This window comes from Bubalus bubalis, chromosome 14 (assembly GCF_019923935.1).
Source record: "Bubalus bubalis isolate 160015118507 breed Murrah chromosome 14, NDDB_SH_1, whole genome shotgun sequence".
Taxonomy (NCBI): domain Eukaryota; kingdom Metazoa; phylum Chordata; class Mammalia; order Artiodactyla; family Bovidae; genus Bubalus; species Bubalus bubalis.
The window spans coordinates 45,228,217-45,242,898 of record NC_059170.1 but is presented as its reverse complement, the minus strand read 5'-3'; the positions used below and the strand labels follow the sequence as shown (position 1 = coordinate 45,242,898).

The 14,682-nt window shown below is 46.7% G+C and overlaps 1 protein-coding gene across 1 annotated transcript in view; it reads left to right on the top strand.

Annotated features, from left to right (window-relative positions):
- DTD1 (D-aminoacyl-tRNA deacylase 1) overlaps positions 1 to 12,399 on the top strand; it is a 78,261-nt gene extending 65,862 nt beyond the window's left edge. The window contains exons 5-6 of the mRNA XM_025264184.2: positions 1,413 to 1,580; positions 11,846 to 12,399. Of these exons, the coding sequence (XP_025119969.1) occupies positions 1,413 to 1,565 (153 nt within the window). The 3' untranslated portion in view covers positions 1,566 to 1,580; positions 11,846 to 12,399. The remainder of the gene's footprint in view (positions 1 to 1,412; positions 1,581 to 11,845) is intronic.
- Positions 12,400 to 14,682: the final 2,283 nt, after the last annotated feature.

Sequence of the window (14,682 nt, the reverse complement as noted above, 5' to 3'; positions counted from 1 at the left end):
TAAACTGGGTTTAAAGACTTATCTATGTTGATCCATGTCCATCTGCTCTAGAGGATCACTCTGTATGACTGTGCCACGTTCTAATTACCTGTCTTCCTATTGGTGCACACCTGGGTTGTTTCTAGGTTCTTGCTGATACATTAATACCACAGTGCACATGCCAGGGAGCCTTTCCTGCACACACGAGAGGGAATTTATCCCAGGGAGCTTTCTGGGAAGAGAGTCACCAGGTCAAAGGGGAAGAGAAGGCTTTGTTCACAAAATTGAATTCCTTGCTCAACCAACCTGGCTATTTACTGCAGTTGTTCAGGCACCTGGAGTGGGAGTAGGGGGAGAGAGAATATTAAGTCAACCAGTAATAAATTCGGTTTTCTGGACCAAATTGAAAGTTGCTGATTGTTGATCTGTCTAAAGGTTTAGCTCAGAGTCTAAGAATAGTAAAGCAGGCATCTGGCAGGTTGCTTACAGTGACTTTTCTTCATGTCTCTGGGCTTGGGGCAGAGACCAGTGGGGAGCAGCCAGCCCTTCAGGTCCCCCCTTTCCCATGTGAACAGCAAAATGTTTGCAGACTTGGCCTGGGGAGCCCATGAACCTGGGTGTTGCCGTCTGTCAGGCTTTGTCACAGATGGCTCTTCTGGTCCAAGAAAATCCTCTGGCCACAGCTTGGTCCATCTCCTCAGATGAGTTTCTCAGCATGCCTTTTTGGAGTGCTGGGCGTTGCTCATGAGTTCCAGCAGATCTGTCTTCCCACTGTCTGGTTGTGGTCTCTGAACAAGCTGGGGAGGCACCCAGAAGGGCAGAAGTGGCCTCGGGTGGCCTCAGGTGGCCTGGGGGACATGTGCAGGGGCCCCGTGGCAGCATCTCCAGGTAGCTGCCATGCAGCCCGCTGCGAACACCAGGGCCTGGACCATGGATGAGTCTCAGGACAAACCGAGAGCTAAGGGGATGTCCACATGCTTTGTGTCACAGCTTCTCTTACCTTCAGCAAATAGGAGAATGAGCTTATCTAAAGAGCTTATCACTCTTTAGGAAACAGTGAACAAGAAGACAACCTGCCCGTGAGAAAAAGCTATAGAGCCATGAAAGAAAAAAATAGCTAAACTATAAACTAGACTAAAAGCCTTTCCTGCTCAGCCTGTCAGAGCAGCCTATGAGTGGACCCTTCCCACACACCCCGGGACAGGCTGAGCTATGGGGAGGGTCTGACGGAGATCACATGTCTGATGCATCTGGTGTCAGATGGATAGACAGTGGGTACGGGATCTGGTGTGTCAGAGCCAATGCGATACCCCACATTATCAGACAGAAATCGTTGTCCATGGTTGCTGCCTGTGAGGTCATTGGTGTTTTGGACATACAGGCATGAGTTTACATTTGTAAAATAATTCTTTCTTTCTTTTTTTAACAACCAGCTGTCAAAGCTTGAAAAGCAGCAGCAGAGGAAAGAAAAAACCAGAGCCAAAGGGCCTTCTGAGTCAAGCAAGGAGAGAAGTGCTCCCCGCAAGGAAGACCGCAGCGCCAGCAGTGGGGCCGAGGGGGACGTGTCCTCAGAGCGGGAGCCGTAGGTGGGCTGGATGCAGGTAGGGTGGCCTCCTCGGGCTACGTGGTCTTCTTATGTGGGGGCACTGGTCAAGGATGCAGGATGGGACGGCTTGGGGCAGTTTGCTCTATGGACGTTCGCTTGTGGTCGCCTTAAATCCTGCTGCCGTCCAGGATGGAAAGAAGAGCTGAGATGCACCCGCATCAGCTGACTGCTGCGGTTCTTAATGCTACTAGAGTGTTCCAGACTTGAGCTCCCACTTCCACACCTTCCTCTTGGGAGCTGTGTGTAGGGGGGAGTTGCAGCTGGCACTCTGTGCAGCCTCTCACCTGTTGTCCTTCACTGCACCCTCCTGGCGCTGCCCACTCATGTTCCAGGGGGTTCCCTGTAGTTTTGGGTCAGACTCCCTGCCTAAAGGTCATGGGCTTGATGCCCTGCTGCCTGATGGCCCTTGGCTCAACTTGATTCCCTGTGAACACGTCACTTGCCAGCATTCACTGGTGCAGGGAGAAGCACGGGAACCGTCCAGCCACATGTCAGCCGGCGCACTGGCGTGGGGGTGTGGAGGGATGCGGGCGAGACTCCAGAGGATGAGGGGTTGAGGGGCAGGACCTGAGGGGCCGGTGGAAATGGGGTGAAGAGGGCAAGGGCACGGAGCTGCCCAGCTGAGAGGAGAGCAGGTGTGCGTGTTGGGGTGACCTGGACAGGTGGGCGCAGGCAGAGGCTGGAGAGTGGGCACATCGACTGCTATCCGGATGCTTGTCTGAGGCAGGGGCCCAGAACAGTCCAGGCCGTGGTGAGTCTGGTCTGAGCCACCTGGGTTCTGTCCTGGGGTCCCGGGGGGGCTCTGAGAGCTGTCAGGTGCACAAGGGACACAGGTTCCAGTTTACAAAGGTGACCCAACAGCCCTAGGGAGTGGGCTGGAGGGGACAGGCCAGTGGGGAGGCAGCTGCAGAATGCACGGGATCAAGGGCCGGGTGTGCGGTTCGGAGCCTTCAGCCTGTGAACTGTGGTTCAGATCAAGTCCGCCTGTGGGTTAGGGTTAGGGTTAGGGAACCCTAACCCTAACCCTGGGAACCCTAACCCTAACCCTGGAGATGCCACATAGTGAGAGAACACCTGGGACGTGGCTTCTGCCTCTGGAGTGGGGTCCCTGGGGTCTGCCTGTGGGATGTCTGTTAGGATGCCCACTGCCAGCACGGAGACAGTGAGCTGAGCCCGCAGGTGTGGCCAGGCGCAGTGGAGCCAGCTTGCAGACAGGCAGGACGCGGATCTCGGAAGAGGTGGGGTTGCTAAGCCATGTTGTGAGGGGCCGTGTGGGATGGTCAGTCCTGTAGGTCCTGTTGACTTGGCCCAGGCTCCGTGTTTTGTCAGAGTGTCACTATGGGGAGGTGACAGCCATGTCCACTGATCTGGGCTCAACGTGTGTCACACACTCATGTGAACATGAAGCCAAAGTTGGAAAGGAGTCCCTTCATGCTCGGCCTCCTTTGTCATCATCACAAACCCTACCTTGTTCTGGATCTTGATGCTCTGACCTAAAGCCACTGATTTTTATTCATGAACTAAAACAGTTGGTATGAGTTTTGTTGTTGTTCAGTCACCCAGTCGTGTCCAGCTCTTTGCGACCCCTATGGACTGCAGCATGCCAGGCTTCCCTGCCCTTCATTATCTCCTGGAGCTTGCTCAAACTCATGTCCATTGAGTCGGTGATGCCATTCAACCATCTCATCCTCTGTCGTCCCTTTCTCCTCCTGTCCTCACTGTTTCCCAGCATCAGGGTCTTCTCCAATGAGTCAGTTCTTCACATCAGGTGGCCAAAGTATTGGAGCTTCAGCTTTGGCATCAGTCCTTCCAATGAATATTCAGAGTTGATTTTCTTTAGGATTGATTGGTTTGATCTCTTGCAGTCCAAGGGACTCTCAAGAGTTTTCTCCAACACCACAGTTCAAAAGCAGCATTTCTTCAGCACTCAGTCTTCTTTATGGTACTCTCGTATCCGTACATGACCACTGGAAAAACCATAGCTTTGACTGTACAGACCTTTGTTGGCAAAGTAATGTCTCTGCTTTTTAATATGCTGTCTAGGTTTGTCATAGCTTTTCTTCTTTAAAAAACACATAGCAAGGAGCAAGTGTTTTTTAATTTCATGGCTGCAGTCACCATCTGCAGTGATTTTGAAGCCCAAGAAAGTAAAATCTAGACACTGCTTCCACTTTTTCCCCTTCTATTTGCCACGAAGTGATGGGACCGGATGCTATGATCTTTGTTTTTTGAATGCTGTGTTTTAAGCCACCTTTTTCACTGTCCTCAGAAGGGAGTCTTCTGAACCTGAAATTTGGTGTATAAGTCATGTTTGGTATTCATGAACACACAGTAACCTTTTATGTGGCATATATGTGTAAAAGTTCCATTCCCACCTCTTCCAAGACCTGATGAGGACTTGATCATCATTGATATGGTCAGTTTTGTCGTCAGAAATACCGCTACCGCCTCTGACTTACAGTCCGTCCAGAAATCCTAAATCCGGGGTTGACGGGCCACATAAAGGCAGCGTGCAGGGCGGCTCTTGAAGTTAGTTTTCTGATTATGCTAATTAAGTGAGTCCAGCCGTGACTCAGAACTTCATCAGGTTCTTACCTGCATCCTACCAGTTTCTGTGTGACAGCGAGTGAGTTATGTCATTTCCGCTTCCTTAGTTTTTCTTCTATGAACTAAGTGAATGGAGTTCAGCGATGGTGGAAAAGGCAGGCAGGCCACCACGCCCAGCGGACGGGGTGGATGGGGACCCCGTGTGGGTGAGACTGTTGTGCAGGGTGCCTCCAGGTCCCCTCGGCAAGACGTGGCCACCAAGACGTGGCAGAGCCGCTGAGGGGCCATCTCGCCTGCCCTGGGAAGGTGCAAAGGAGCTGCATTGGGTCCCCTGGGCCGACTGTGGGTCTCAGTGGAGGGGAGGTGAGCCCCAGAGGCTGAGTGGTCAGCTGCGTCCAGGCAGCGAGGTATCTCATGGCCTCAGCCCTTGACGAGCACTGACAGGCCTCGCAGGTCTCAGCTGTGACTTCCATCAGGTGTCTGGGTGAGCCTTGAGGGATCTGTGGCGCTAGAGACCGAGGTGTGGCCAGGTTGGCCAGGGTCCCTCAGGACCACGTGTGGGGCCCAGGTGCTGGCACCATAGGAGACAGACTCACTGAGCCTTGAGGATCCAGCCGTTGCTGCTCAAGGGATGGAGGCTCTTGAGGCAGTGTAGACAGGTCCATGAAGATGTTGAAGCCACATTTATGTGAATATAACTGCAGCTGCTGGGTTTTGGACCACGGGCCTGAAGTGAAACCTCCTTTCCTGACTGTTTAAGATGGGGGTCCAGCTGTAGTTATTCACACCGGAGATGGCGGCAGAGACCCTGTGGCTGGTGCAGGTGTAAATTGAGGTGGGGTCCTCTGAGACACCCACACCAGGCGAAGACCAGGGGGCGCTTCCAGATTTGTAGACCGTACAGGGGTCTCCGCAGGTCTATTAGGGGTTTGATGCCTGTGGACCTGTGCTGCCCTTCTGCTGAAATGTGTCATCCCAGCCGCTCCTCCCAGAGCTACCACCCAGTGTCCAGAAGTCTGTAAGAGCTGACAGGTGGTGACAGATGGAAGGTGACCTTGCCATCTACCTTGCTCTACAGGAAAACAGTCCCCCCACCTCCCCACAATGAGGGGAGCTGTGGTTTTCATTTGATGTGGGTTTCATTTACTTTTCTTTAAAAACAAGTGCCCTCAGGAGCATCACAGGCCTGAAGGGGAGCAGCTCTGAATTTCTGAGGCTTGAGAGAGAAAAAAAAGGCAAGAGAAGATGGAGTGAGAGGCTGCAGGATCTTGGGCAAGTGTTTCTTTGAAAATGAGCCCAAACCCCCTTGGTTCAGAGGACATTCCCAGGGTGTCACCATCTTTCTGTTATACAGCAGACATTCCTTATCTTACCAAATGGACATGAAACTGCTAAAATCAGCTCCTCTTTTGTCCTCCATCCCATTCTTCAGTCTCCTCACTGTGCTAGGAAGATCCAAGGATTCTTGTGAGGCCGCAGCTCAGTTACCCTCTTTCTGGCCCATGGCTAAAGGCATCAGGGCTACTGCCTATGAAATAGAGTGTGGTTTCCACTTGGGACCACAGGCTGCAGTGTTCCCTCGTTTGAGCATCGACCCAGCTGCCACTGGGAGGGTGTGAGAGAGGCACTCCCGACCAATACCCGCATTTCTGTCCTGAGGTTTCTGCCCTTGAAACCAAACAAGGAAAGTGTTTTGGATGCTGCCATCCGTGTGCTTTTCCAACTTAACCTTTGTCTGCATAGTGAGACGAGTCCTGGCAGAGCACGTTTCTTTCTAAGGCGCTAGAGCAGTTGTGTGTGTGTGTGTATGCTCTGTAGAAGGCTATCTCGTCACTTTTTGCTGCTGTTTCCCTGGTGAAGGTGGGATCTCTCATTCCTGAACTTTACTTTGCTTCCCTGTCAGTATTCTTGTCACTTTTTCCATCCCTGTGCTGGTGTTTCATGGTATAAGACACTCTGTGCCTGCGATAGTGTTTTTATTTTATTTTTTTTTTTTACTTTAAACAACCTTTTTCCAGTGGTTTCCCTAGAGTTCGCAGTCTACATTTTTCACTAATCTGAGCCCATCCTCAAACAGCGTGGCCACCTTATTTGTGCAGGTGCCTCATGGAAGTGGATCCCAGACCCTGGTGATGCTGTGTCACTCATGTCACCTTCCATCTGTTCTCAGCCCAGTGCATTGTTACCTATTATTATCTTATAAATACTTTTTTTTTTTTTTAGATGAACCAAGAATAAGAAAAAGAACTGATCTGGGGACTTCTCTGGTAGCCCACTGGGTAGGGCTCTGTGCTTCCACTGCAGGGGGCATGGGCTCCATCCCTGGTCAGGGGATACACTTCCTTTCATTATGTGAATCCAAGTTTCTGACCTGTGTTGTGTTCCTCCTGCCTGAGAACTTCCTTGAGCGTTTCTTGTGGATCAAACCAAGCCTTCATTTCCCTTTCACTTTTGAAGGATAGTTTTGTTGGTATAGAATTCTAGATTGGTGGTGGTTTTCTCGCTTGAACATTTTAGATATCTCATTCCACTCTTTCCTTTCTAGCGTAGTCTCTCTTGAGAAGTCCTGTGTAACTCACAGCCTTGTTCTGCTGCAGCTAACGTGTGCCTCTCCTCCCACTCTGCACACAGCTTCTTTCAAGATTTTCTCTTCGTTTTTTGCAGTTTGCTTATGATCTGCCCCAGTGCGGTTCTTGATGGGTATGCTCTGAGCTTCCTGGGTCTGTGATTTGGTGTCTGGGCTGTTCTTGGCCATCATTACTTCTCTGCTCTTTCCACCTTCTCCTCCTGGAATTTGGTTTTGTGTATGTTACCCCTTGTGCAGTTTCCCCAAGGTTCTTGGACAGTTAGTTTCTTTCCCCCCACTCTTTTCTCTCTCTCTTGGCAGTTCAGTTTGGAAGTCTGTGTTGACCTTCTGCAAGCCCACTGACTTCTCCTGGGGCTGATGAGCCCACAGGAAGCTCTCTTTTCTTTTGATCCTTTCTGGAGCTTCTGTCTCTCTGCATACATTACCTGTCTTTTCTCGAGCATTGTCTACTCTTCCCAGTAGAGCCCTTAACATATTAATCGTAGTTACTTTTCCTTATCTGACAATTCCAGCATCTTGTTTTAAATATCTAAGCCTCATTCTGATGATTGCTTTGGTTTCCTGAACTTCTGGAATCTATAAATGCATGTCTTTCAATTCATCTGGGAAATTTTAAGGAGTGTTTCTTCCAACGTTATTTTCTGCCCTGTTTTCTCTCCTCTTGCTGGAAGGAGGTTATTGGTCCCAAACCACAAGTGTTGTTCTGGCCTTTGTTTTACAGGATGCAGATATTACACAGGAGCAGGCATATTATGTCACTTTACTGGCAAGGGGGTTGGATTTACTTCCTTGAACCTTAGTTGCCTTATTTATCAGAAACAAATCGGCAAGACTCTGACCATAATAACGATTCTGCTTATTGCTCAAGTGCAGAGCTAAGCTTGCTGATAACCTGGAGTGTGTTAATATAGTAGACACTACTTGCCTGTGGATATTTAAATGCAAATTAATTAAAATTAAATATAAGTTTAATTTCCTTAGTCACAGTAGCCACATTTCAAGTGCTGAGTGGCTACGTGCAGCTGGTGGCTGCTGCGCTGCGCAGAGCTGATAGACCACAGTCTGTCACTGCACAAAGTTCTTTTGGGTGGCACTAGCTTAGAGGGGGAGAAGGCAATGGCACCCCACTCCAGGACTCTTGCCTGGAAAATCCCATGGACGGAGGAGCCTGGTGTGCCGCAGTCCATGGGGTCGCTAAGAGTCGGACACGACTGAGTGACTTCACTTTCACTTTTATGCATTGGAGAAGGAGATGGCAACCCACTCCAGTGTTCTTGCCTGGAGAATCCCAGAGACGGGGGAGCCTGGTGGGCTGCCGTCTATGGGGTCGCACAGAGCCGGACACGACTGAAGCACCTTAGCAGCAGCAGCTTAGAGGGATCAAACTAAGATTTTTGAGACCGTCATCTGAGCCACTGTGGGTGTTGTTAAATATGAACAAGTATGCATTAGAAATACGTGGGGTAGAATTTAAGGCAAAAAATAAAAACTAACTGCTGTCAGAGTTTGTTCCTTCCATGATCAAATGACATTAGTTTTATTTTTTCCCCTGCTTGGCTTATTAGTTGACACCAAGCTTTCCTTTCTCAGTTATAAATGACACCATTGTCCCTATGTTCTCAGTGCCAAGCCAGGACCCACAGAACTCATGCATAGGAAGAATGTCTGCTCTGAGAGCATGCCACAGGCCTTACTGGGGTCCCTAACATGCTAGACGGGCTGCATGAATCCTTCATCGATAACACTGACCTCCCAGTAGCTTATGTTTTTCATGGAACAGTCTGCTTTTTCTGTGTCAATGAGCTCATGTTAGTTTCCAGCCATGACCAGAACTAAATAAAAATAAATGAAACTAGGTTCTTTTGACAGTGGTTTGGAGAGCAGGTCTGTGGTGTGTATGTTCTGACTCTGGCACTCACATCTTCTGGTTGCTCAAAAGGCTTAAAACCAGAAACAGATCAGCTGGAAGTCAGCATCTTTGAGAGACTCAGGGTTTATACAGGCTGTTGAAGGAGCCCTTGCTCCTGACCCTGGACTCTCTCCCACCCAACCAGCATTTGAAGGCAGTGAAGAAGAACCACCCCAGCAGCTTCTTTCATAAGGTCTTGAAATAGTGGTGCCAAGTTATTAGACACTTCTTAATGCTTTTATGTTTTCTCTAAGCAGAAATTCTATGGCTTTCTAAGTTTACAAAGTTGGAGACATACTGTAGGTATAATGTGACCTGTGTTTACCATCAAGCAGAATATCATGAGCACTTTCTGGATCATTTATTCTTGTGTAGTAAACCATATCATTTTCATCTGCACATTGGATGCTTGAAGCATAAATTTATTATCACAGTTCATTAAAATGTAGAATATTTAATGGTAGAAAATGTAAAAGAATAATGTATTCAAACAGGATCCCAAAGCTCATTTTAGGTTCAAAAACAAAGGTTTTAATCTATGCCAAGAAGGTGGAGTTCCCCAAAGATGGGACATGGAAACTAGTTTCAGTATTTTAGTTACTGGTATTGCAGGTGAGAAAAGAGGCATTAAAAGGCCCTGGCTTTTAAGTTTGGGTTAATATCTTGATTGAAATATAGGAGCAAGTGGGTTACTTTCTTGACTGTAAAACGGAAGTATTATGGTCTCTGGGAATTAAGTTACGTATTACCTTTGTGGTTTTTCAGGTATCGGTTACGATGTAGTGCAGAACTGTGGCAGGTAGGTTTCAGAGCACGAGGGTAGACCTGGAGGAAATTTTGATTCCTCTTGTGTGTCCATATAGACCTGAAGAACTTGGACAAGCTGCAGTTCAAACAAGCCTTCCCCGTGTGGGCCTGTGAACTTCAGTGTCAAGCTGGGCTCTGGAATGGAAGGCTGATAATTCCATTGAGACATCTGCTCATAATATGACTCTTTCCTAAGAGTGTGACCTGTGTTGAGTACATCTGCTGGAAGCATGTTTACAGATGTGGCATCTCCATGTGTAAACTACTGTACTTTTGCTTTTACTGAAGTTCATCCAATTAATTTAGATCTGAGGGGATAGAAACTGCTCTGTTAAGTCTGGGATTTAGTTAAACTTGGATGACAAACCAAGAAGCAACAGTTAGAACCGGACATGGAACAACAGACTGGTTCCAAATCGGGAAAGGAGTACGTCAAGGCTGTATATTGTCACCCTGCTTATTTAACTTATATGCAGAATACATGATGAGAAATGCCAGGCTGGATGAATCACAAGCTGGAATCAAGATTGCTGGGAGAAATATCAATAACCTCAGATACACAGATGACACCACCCTTATGGCAGAAAGTGAAGAACTAAAGAGCCTCCTGATGAAAGTGAAAGAGGAGAGTGAAAAAGTTGGCTTAAAACTCAACATTCAGATATCTAAGATCATGGCATCCAGTCCCATCAGTTCATGGCAAGTAGATGGGAAAACAATGGAAACAGTGTCAGACTTTATTTTTTTTGGGGCTCCAGAATCACTGCAGATGGTGACTGCAGCCATGAAATTAAAAGACACTTGCTCCTTGGAAGAAAAGCTATGACCAACCTAAGCAGCATATTAAAAAGCAGAGACATTACTTTGTCAACAAAGGTCCATCTAGTCAAAGCTATGGTTTTTCCAGTAGTCATGTATGGATATGAGAGTTGGACTATAAAGAAAATTTTATATAGTCTTCAGTGCTTTATAAAGAGCACCAAAGAATTGATGCTTTTGAACTGTGGTGTTGGAGAAGACTCTTGAGAGTCCCTTGGACTGCAAGGAGATCCAACCAGTCAATCCTAAAGGAAATCAGTCCTGAATATTCATTGGAAGGATTGATGCTGAAGCTGAAACTCCAATACTTTGGCCACCTGATGCAAAGAACTGACTCATAGGAAAAGACCCTGATGCTGGGAAAGATTGAAGGCAGGAGGAGAGGGGACAACAGAGGATGAAATGGCTGGATGGCATCATCGACTCAATGGACATGAGTTTGAGAAAGCTCCAGAAGTTGGTGATGGACAGGGAGGCCTGGCGTGCTGCAGTCCATGGGGTCACAAAGAGTTAGGCACAACTGAGCAACTGAACTGAACTAAACTGGATGACAAATGGTTGCCATGTCAATCTTGGCATGACCATCTGGCTTTTGTTGTAGGCTCAGAATTGCAAAAGGAAATTCTAAGAATTGCCAAGGAAGACACTTGGGCATTCTATACTAAAGAACCTACCCTCCTTTGAGCAATATAAAAAATATCCCAAGAACAAGCATTTAGTTTGTACCCTGTTCGTATGTTTTCTTTAGGCTCCCAATCCCTCTGCCTCCCTCATTGTTAAAAGTATTTGGAAATGAGCCTTGTATTTTTTTCAAGAGATTTGTCCATTTTATCCATGTCTAATTTGTGGGCATAAAGTTGCGATATATCCTTTTCATTCTTTTAATGTCTGTAAAATGTTCTGCTGTTGCCTCTTTGATTCCTGATACTCATAACTTGTTTCTTCTCTTTTTTTCTTGATAAGTCTAGCAAGAAGTATATTAGTTTTATTCATCTTTTTAAAAAATTTTCTCTTTGGTTTTTCTGTTTGAAATTTCATTACTTCCTGCTCTTGTTATTCCCCTTCTCCTGCTTGTTTTGGGTTTACTTTGCTTTTATTCTTTTAATTCCTTAAGATGGAAACTCCAATTATTGACTTGAAAGCTTTCTTATTTTCTAATGTAATAAGCATTTGATACTATGAATTTTCCTCTAATCACTGCTATAGATGAATATCACAAATTTTGATTGTTGTATTTTCACTCACTTTAAAATGTTTTCTGATTTGCCATGTGACTTCTCTTGGATACAAAGACCATTCAGAAGTATGTTGTTTAATTCCCAGATACTTGGTTGGTGTCTTTTTGGGCTCTAAGGATGAAGTTCTGATAAATTGGCATCTCTTTGGTGAGAGGTATTAGCACTGATACATGACAACATGGCACATTTCTCCCAGTCAGGTGAAAAAAAAACATTGTCATTCTCTTGTTGTTGTATAAACTTGAAAGGATATCTCCAGCTGTTTTGTTATGCTTGGTCATGTATTTTAATATGATTTGAAAGCAAATTTTGGGACCTTTCTGAGTAATGTGTCTTATCTTTGTTCTTTTTAGTGCATTATCATTGGGCAGAACTGGATCCTGAAAAATTCATGAAAGATGCTAGGCACCTATACTACTTTAAAGACTTGGACCTGAATCCTGAAAAGGAAGATGGAAATAAGAAACTGGGAACCTACAAAAACACACAAAAGACCACCAAAGGAGCGTTACCATTTTTTGTTACTGCTGTGGCTTAATAGAGGAGATGGGTGCTGCCAGGGTGGGGAAGGTGCCCCATTCTCAGGGCAGCAAGGAACACACTCAAGGGTCCCCTCAGGAAGGCCACGTTGGTTCCACTGATTCTCGGCTTGCTCTTGGAACAGGCTGGCCCAGCAGCACTTGTCATCAAGTCCTCCTTTCACCCTGTGGTGTGTTTCTGAGCGTCCATGATGGGTCCCAAATGCGGTCACACTGTCCATGTTTTTCCCAACACTGGCTAGGCCAGGGCTCATGTTAGGATATAAAGAGAACATTCGTCCATGATAATACATTATGTGAGACCTTTGCATCTTATAAATTTTCTCTTTTTTTCTAAAAAGAAATAAACTCCAAAGCTCAACAAACCACTTTATTCTTAGCCAAATTCTGCTATGTTTCTTCTTAAGGATTGTGTTTATAGAAATATGACGTGTCTGACCCTTCTGCATATACATACACGTCTTTCCAGATAACCCTTTTGCAGGGGGCCTTCCCTCAGGGTCCACACAGGCTCCTGCTTCTATGGTGAGAGCCTGTCTGTGGTGATTTATAGTTGGTGCCATTTTCCTTGGATAGTAAGTAGCAGGAAAGGGGAATGTGCCTGTGAAGGAAATCCTCTTCAGAAAGGCCAGGTGACTGACACCAAGTGCATGCTGCTCTGTGTCTGGTTTATCCACCTCTGGGATGTAGCAGGGGGAAGCCCCACCATGCCAGACCACACAGATGACCTTTTCCCAGGAGCCTCATGGCTGTCTGGGTGTCCAAGTCCCCATAGCAACATGAAGGAAGAACCGTGTCTGGTAAAGGGTTTCTCAATTAAGTTTGATCTAGTGGTACAACAATAGTGATAATTTTTAGACGTTATATGATGTCAATAATAATAATATATTACCATACATAATATACATTTATATAGCATATCTGTAATATACTAATGCTTATATAGTTATCCTCTCTTGAAATACTTCTTGCCTAAGTATAGAAGAGACATCCTTATTTGGCATTTTGGTGATGTTGAAACTTTTCTAAAAGCTCATGGCACCTGGTATTCCCAGGCAATCTCCCATCCAAGTCCTAACCAAGCCCGACTCTGCTTAGCTTCTGAGATCAGATGAGATGAGTCGCATTTAGGATGATAAGGCCATAGATGGGTAATGCTGACACTCTGTGACTTTATAATAATTTCTCAGCCCCTGTACTCTGATCCAGTTGTCTGCTTCAAATAAGAACATAGCTGGAAAATAGGGGGAAAAAAGCTCAGATCACATCACCTCTGTACATTCAAGTACTTGGAACACAGAGTTGGAAAGGGGCTTGCTGAATTGCTTTATTCTGACCCAGTGCAGATTGTTCAGTATCCAGATGGTCCATTTGAATCTGCAGTGGTGTAAACCTCTTGGTTTGAAATCCTGGTGACCCAGATGCAGTTTGTGGTCATTCCTCCAGCCCACAGGCATTGAGGTCCAGGAAGCTGTCCTGTTTCCCTTGTCTAAGTCAGCTTTTACAGAGTGAATCTCCAGTTTTGTAGACTCTGTTGTAGGGCAATGGACTTGCTGAACAGATCTGTCAGGGCTTTCCTGCCATAGCATTTGATCACCAGCAGCTCATGCTGAGTGAACAGCTGCAGCCTGTCTGTACAGATAGAAGAGCCTGTGTGCCTGACATATGGACGGTGATGAAACACGAGGGTCATCGCTCACAACCCAGTTCCTGGATCCCACCTCAGAGGAACTCAGACAGACCTGAGTGTGAACAGTAGCATGTGGTCAACTTGATGAAGGATCTGAAAACCATAAAGGGAGATGAGCTGAAGGGGCAAAAACCAAGACTCTGAATATCTGAAGGACCTGAAAGAGACGCTGGGTCAGAAACAAAAGTGGAGCAATGGGTTTAAGTGTCATTAACACAGATGCTGCCTTGATGGATGCAACCTCACCATGTGACGGGGGGTGGCGATGTTGAGAGCGCTAGAGCAGAAGTTCTGAGCCTGCTTGTGTGGGGGAAGAGTTTTGTTTATTTTCATCACAGTCCAGGACCAGAGTACGTGCTCCAGTCCCTTATGTAAGATGATGTGGGACAGTCGGTCCTCTGCGCAGTGGTCATCCTCAGATATGGAGAGCCAACCGTGTTTTTAAACATCTCCCCTCCCTCACAGTGTGCAGGGAATATGGTAGATGTCAGAAAATGTTTGCTGCTTTTGTAGCATCGGGTGGAAGAGTGCTTTTCCATCATCTCGGAAGGTCGCTTTCAGCTCCAGGCAGCAGCAGAGGTGCGTGTATACACTTAATGGCCAGCTGGAGGGTCAGGTCTGACCGCAAGGCGAGGTTAGGAAGGAAACATGACAACTCAGGAAGAAACCCCACGACATCCTCAACTGCCTCAGAGAGGCTGTTCATCCCTGCCTTCCTCAGGCTCTTACTCTCCTGCTGAAGGTCATTTCCAACTCTTACTGTGAGACAAGTGGCTAAAATTAGATTCTTGGGGCAGCTCTGCTTACAGAGTGTAAATCCCAGTCTTCACGTCCCTCCCAACCTGTCCGACTCCTCCTCGCTGCTTATTTATCAAACTCGCTGTTTATTGTCCACTAAAGCATGGTTTGACTGAGGATGGGAGAGAATCGTACCATGTACGGCTTTCCTGAGAGGTCTTGG